Source organism: Otolemur garnettii, unplaced genomic scaffold (genome assembly GCF_000181295.1).
Source record: "Otolemur garnettii isolate 467f Iridium unplaced genomic scaffold, OtoGar3 scaffold00007, whole genome shotgun sequence".
NCBI lineage: Eukaryota > Metazoa > Chordata > Mammalia > Primates > Galagidae > Otolemur > Otolemur garnettii.
The window spans coordinates 7152482-7158934 of NW_003852402.1; the positions used below are offsets into that span (position 1 = coordinate 7152482).

General features: G+C 53.4%; 1 protein-coding gene across 4 annotated transcripts in view; it reads left to right on the top strand.

Annotated features, from left to right (window-relative positions):
- Window positions 1-6453, top strand: part of RANGAP1 (Ran GTPase activating protein 1) — a 25428-nt gene that overhangs the window by 6989 nt on the left and 11986 nt on the right. For all 4 annotated transcript variants that reach the window (XM_012801190.2, XM_023509213.1, XM_003783165.3 and 1 more), the window contains exons 4-6: window positions 433-492; window positions 1649-1828; window positions 5027-5161. In XM_012801190.2, coding sequence (XP_012656644.1) covers window positions 433-492; window positions 1649-1828; window positions 5027-5161 — 375 coding nt within the window. The remainder of the gene's footprint in view (window positions 1-432; window positions 493-1648; window positions 1829-5026; window positions 5162-6453) is intronic.

Sequence of the window (6453 nt, forward strand, 5' to 3'; positions counted from 1 at the left end):
CTATTTTTTGGTTGCAGCCGTCATTGTTGTTTGGCGGGTCCGGGCTGGGGATTCGAACCCGCCACCTTAGGTATACATGGCTGGCGCCTTAGCTGGTTGAGCTATAGGCGTCGAGCCTCATTTACTTTCTTGTTCTTCTGTCGCCCCAACGACATCACGTTTATATCCAGAAGATTTGGCAGATAGAGAATTTCCTAACACTACTGCTTGGCCCCTCATGGCTCTTGGGGGCTGCTTGACTTCAGGATGGGACTCCAGGTCCCCTAGCAGCTTCAGTCAAAATGGGTCCAGCTTTTTGCTGACCAGGCCCGAATTGAGGAGTCCTGTAGTGTCGGGAGCTCACCAGAGGAGGTGGTGCTCACAGGGTCCCACTGCAGGCTGCCTCTGAAGGCCTGTCTCCAGCTAACCCATCTCTCCCTCCTCCTGCTGCAGCGGTGCCACTGGAGTGACATGTTCACAGGGAGGCTGCGCTCCGAGATCCCAGCAGCCCTGGTAAGTGAACAAGCTGCTCGCCACCTCCAGGCACAGGGGCCCCTTTGCAATTCCTGTGACCTTTTCTCACACCTTGTTCTTTCTGGATACTAAGGTAACCCTGTGGGTGACTGAAATGCTGCAGTGGAAGCCAGGGAAGCCTGGCATGTGCCCTGTATCCTGCCAGGGGGTGTGGGTGGGAGCACAGAGATAACAGGGAGGGAACCCAGGGTGAGGACTTGGATGGGGGGACGGAGAGCCAAGGCCAAAGACCCTGGGTCTGGCTAACTGTATTTCACCCCCAACATGGCTTGCTTGCCCTTGCTTTCCTGGTGCCACATCCCTGCACCCTACAGTCCTGTTCCTTATGACCTCCGTCGGTACACAGCCTGTGTGGCCATCCCCATTCTTCTCTGGCCCTTTTCTCCTGGGGTTGCCAGAAGGCATAAGTCTCTGCAGTCCTCCTGCCATATCTGGTCCATAGCTGTGGAGGTGGCCGCCTCCATCCCCTCAGTCACTACCAGAGAGCCCTGCAGGCGTTTGTGGTGCCCCCCCCCACACAGATACCCAGGACCCCCAGCTTCTGCACGTTACTCCTCTGTGACCAGGCTCACTTTATTCTCCTGTACCTGCCACCACACCAGCCAGGAGGCTCCTTCCCTGTTGCCTGTGTTGCTACCTCACATGGCCCGCAGCCATCTCAAAACCTGTATTCTCACGTTCAGCTTCACAGTCACAGTTCCTGGCCCAGTGGTTAAGGTTCTTGGCTGAGCCGATGCTTCACTTGCCTTCTAGCTTCAGCCTCTCCTGGAGTCCTTGTCTGCTTGGCCCCAGGCACACAGTCTGCTGTGTCAAGCTTATGTGTCTCGTTTTCAGTTCAGTTGCCTGGAATCTTTTTATGTTGACTGACTGATTCTCATCCAGACCAAACTCAGTTGCCACCTCCTACAGGGAGTCTTCCCAGACCAGCTCATTGGGCACACAATCCCCACTGCCTGGCTGAGTGTGGAGCCCTCTGCAGGATTTCTAGTCTTGGGTGTATAATAAGGAAAACTACAGTGAAACGGTCTGTCTGTGCCAGTTCCCCACTAGCCTTCTGAAGGCAGAGCTGGGCCTGGTACAGAAGCAGCACCTGCTGGGTATCTGTGGATCTGACATGAGCTCCCTCTGTGCCTAGATCTCTCTAGGGGAGGGACTCATCACAGCTGGAGCCCAGTTGGTGGAGCTGGACCTGAGTGACAATGCGTTTGGGCCTGATGGTGTGCAAGGCTTTGAGGCCCTGCTCAAGAGCTCAGCCTGCTTCACCCTGCATGAGCTCAAGCTCAACAACTGTGGCATGGGCATCGGCGGTGGCAAGGTGAGTGCAGTGGCCCTCTCTGCCCTCCCTGTTGAGTCCTCAGCTACATCCACATCATCTGAAGTGTGTGTTCTAGCCCAACTATCACCATCTGGGATGGTTGGCCCGTCATTTTCAAAAGAGAAAGGCCTCAAAGGCAGCAGCTGTGGCCAGTGGGAGAAGAGTCCATGCGGGTGGGGTTGCTAAGCAACCATCCCACGTCCTTGTGTTGGCTTGGCAACGTGGAGGCGGTGCTGCTGCGTACCTGCTCCAGCCTGCTGGCTCTGCAGAACATAGGCTCAGGGCATCCTACACCTATTGTCCCCTCAAAGCAGCTGGCAGGGCCAGGGTCAGGCCTGGCACACAGGCACAAGAGGCAGCCCCAAAAGGGAGGGGAGGCACAGTCAGACCTCACCATTATTCCTGGACAGGTTCTTGCCTGGGGTGCTGTCCTTGTCCTGCTAGTAAGTCAGGCTGGTCAGTGAAGGAGGGAGCTTCTTTTCAGAACCTGGCACTGAGGGACACTAGCCCTGGTCTTTCTCTCCTAAGTCCGTCCTGACTCTTGAGACCCAGGACTGAGAAACACTGAGACCTAGACTGCACCCTGCCCTCCATACAGTCTCACCAAGGGGATGGGGGAAATAGCAAATGGGACAGCTTTCTGGACATGTGTCATATGCATGGCCTTAATTACCCCACTACTTTAATTTCATTTCCCCACCACATTGAAAGGTAGGTGGTGCCTTCCCTCCCACCCCCTTCCACGTGAGTAAACTTGGGCTTAGATGGAGTTGGGTGGATCACAGAGCTAGCGTGGGACAGGATGGTTCTGAGCCAGAGGGTGTAAGCAGGGACAGTCTAATTGGGCAGTAAGCTATCCTTGTGTTCAGATGTCATAAAAATATTAGCATTGGTGCAGAAAATAAGCACAGCCAGCTCAGAGTAGAAGGGAGGTGCCGGGAGAGCCCGAGATGACACCCTGCAGAACACTTACGTTTTCCTCCCATGGCCTCACCTCTGCCACCTGGTGGTGCCAGGAAACCAGCTTAGTGAGCTACCCCAGCCGGCCAGTACTGGGCTGGCCTGTTCCATACTTGCAGTGAGAGGACATGGGGAGTCAGAGTTTGGAAGCCCACAGCCACAGCGCCTCCCTGGCAGACCTGCTCACCTGGAGTTTGCCTTCTAGGGCCCTGCTGCCTCTTCACCCCTGATGGGGTTGGACCTCTGGGTTCCTTGCTGACACACACCTCTTAGAGACCCCAGGTACCAGGGTCTGGGTATGTGACCAAGGCCTACAGGTCCTCTGGAACATGTTCCTTCCAGGCAGTGTGTATTAAGGGTGGTCTACGTGCCAAGCACCATGCGAATAGGAGGAGCTAGGGGATCCAGAGGGAATGGAATGTGGCCCTGTGCTTGGGAACTCTCCAGACCTGGAATCTCCTCCCACATTGGACTCCTACTGCAATTAAGGCCCTCACTGCGGGGGCTTTGGAGAGGAGCTGAGAAGAGTGGGAGAGAAGTAGCACAGTTCGTTGCCTCTGAGAAAATTCCTCAGAGGCTGCTTTATAGCAGAATAGTGATGCCTTTACCTTGAACACACATGTGACCCACTATTGCCACCACTGTGAAGTTGGGTGGGTCTTACCCTAATCTGAGTCCTCGAGGCCAGCCGTGAATACTCCCAGGCCCTTATGCCATGAGTCTGATCAATTCACCTGCCATTCACATTTCTGCTGAGCATCTGCTGTGTGACTTTGGCTGATTTACTTGCCTCTCTGAGCCTCAACATCCTTGTTTGTAAAGTAAAGCCGAGATCCTTAGTCTGGTTTTGAGGTTGAACCAAGAAAGTAAACAGAAGTGCCTTGCTAAGAGTGCTTGGTGCCCAGCGGGTGCCCTCTAAATGCCATTTCTCTCCTACGTGCATGGCTGTAAGTCCTTTATGTCACATTTACTGTGGACTGATTCCCACCAACCAGTCAGCATTTTTATTTTATTTTATTTTATTTTTTTATTTTATTTATTTATTTTTTTGGTTGCAGGTTTTGGCCGAGGCTGGGTTTGAACCCACCACCTCCGGCATATGGGGCTGGCACCCTACACCCTACTCCTTGAGCCACAGGTGCTGCCCAGTCAGTATTTTTATTTTTATTTATTTATTTATTTATTTTTTTGAGACAGAGCCTAAAGCTGTCCCCCTGGGTAGAGTGCCATGGCATCACAGCTCACAGCAACCTCCATCTCCTGGGCTCAAGCGAGTCTCCTACCTCAGCCTCCCAAGTAGCTGGGACCACAGACACCCGCCACAATGCCCGGCTATTTTTTGGTTGCAGCCGTCATTGTTGCCTGGCGGGCCGGGCTGGATTCAAACTCGCCACCTTAGGTGTATGTGGCTGACATCTTAGCCAACTGAGCCACAGGTGCCGAGCCGCCCAGTCAGTATTTTTAAATGCCTATTTGGCATAACCAGGGTATGTGTTACCTCTTGCCACCAGTCCAAGGCCAGGCCAAGCTGGGTTTAGGTTTTTGCACCCAGCAGGTGAGCCCTGCTGTGCCCAGGCACCGGTGTGTAGCAGATGGTTGCCCTGGAGCCACAGTCTCAGTGTCCACTTCCCTTGGATGTTGTGGAGTGTGGAGGAGAGGCTGAAAGATGTGGTTTCTTTCTGTCTTTTTTTGGAGACAGTTTCACTATGTCATCCTCAGTAGAGTGCTGTGGCGCACAGCAACCTCAAACTCGGGCTTAAGTGATTTTCTTGCTTTAGCCTCCCAAGTAGCTTGGACTACAGGCACCTGCCACAATGCTCAGCTATTTTTTGTTGTTGTTGCAGTTGTCGTTGTTTAGCTGGCCCAGGCCAGAGTTGAATCTGCCAGCCTCGGTGCATGTGGCCAGTGCTGTAACCACTGTGCTACGGCGCCGAGCCTAGCAGGGAGCTTTTGACTGTGCAGTGAGCTGAGCAGGGAGCTCTCCACTTTACCTGGCTTCATGTCCAGTCAGTATTGGAATCTCCCCACTCTTCGTCTTCCCCACAGTCAGTGCGATACACAATGTGCTAGATATAAAAACCCTTTGTAACATATTGGGCACATGTAAGGTGTGACCCTAGTGCTGTTAGCAGTTCTGTACCCGCTATCCTGCACCGGGGAGGTGGCATGGGCTGTTGACCATTTCAGAGGCAGTTGCCACCCTGCCTATGGCCTGGACCCCTCATCCTTTCCCCATAGATCCTGGCTGCAGCTCTGATTGAGTGTTACCGGAAATCCAGTGCCCAAGGCAAGCCACTGGCCCTGAAAGTCTTTGTGGCTGGCAGAAATCGGCTGGAGAATGATGGAGCCACTGCCTTGGCAGAAGCTTTTGGGGTAAGTAGTTTCTGTCCATCCTGCCCCACCAGGCCCTGAGGCACACTTGGCTTAAGGCATCAACAGCAGTACTTAGCCAAGTGCTTCAGGGAGAGTTGCACCTCCCTTGAGCCTGTTGATTCATTCAAAGTAGGCCTGAGTTGTCTGGGAAGGTGCGTGATCTACCCCTCAGATGAGTTGCAGCAGCTGCTTTGAGGCTTTAGCAGGGCAGGCCACTCTGATCAGATGGGGCTCTGTACCCAGTGCAGAGGAGGTGGAGTGGGAGGGCAAGAGTGCTCAGGGCAGCTGGGCGTAGCCCCTGGCGTGGGCATAGAGAAGGAACATTTCACACCTCTGGAGACAGAGGGACAGGATGGAGCATCCTCAGGGCCCAAACAAGGTGCTCTAAGGTGACCTCATCTCCTGCCCTCATGTCATTCCTCTCTCCCTATAGGACACTGCTGAGTCCCTGAAGGTGAGTGCCAGGAGAAGGCCACACCTTTCCCTCATGGGACTGGGAAATTTGGGGTCTGGCATCCTCTTAATTTAAGTATTTTCTTCAGCAATAAGCATTGATGCAGCACTGACTGCTCAGCCCAGAGCTGTGCCCTGCGTTCCTGTGTGTGGAGCAGCTGCAAACCTGCCTCTGCAGGCACTTCCGTCACTGCAGGGGGACTGGACATAGCAGATGTTTGCCTTGTGCCTCACTGGCTCTTGCCTGTGGGGCAGCTCCTGCCGTCTAGGAGATAAGAGGGGGCCCATTGCTCTCCTTGGGTCCCCCCTTCCCTTGGCCTACTGGCCCCAGTGCACTGGTCATATTCCAGTTACACCAAATCTTTCTGAGGTATCCTCTGGGTGCTTTGAATGGGATTCTTAACCTGGGGTCTATGGGATTCCCTAGTCTGTTGATAGAATTTAGGGGTCTGTAAACATAGATGGGGAAAATTGAGTATTATTATTATCCCTGAAGCAGCTAAAATACATGGTGTGTCCTTTGATCCTGAGTGTAGACAATGAACCTCAGTGGCATTAGAAATTCCTGCAACTTGGTCACCAGTCAGTGGCAGGTGATATCTGTCCTCTGTGACTTACAGTATTTCCTATTGTTACAGTTGTTGCAGATTACAGATACACAGACCTGTTATTCCTTTGAGATCAAAGTTACATTAACAATAGACCTGGGCAGCTCGGCACCTATAGCTCAACGGGCTAAGGCACCTAAGGTGGCGGGTTTGAATCCCCAGCCCGGACCCGCCAAACAACAATGACGGCTGCAACCAAAAAATAGCCGGGCGTTGTGGTGGGCGCCTGTG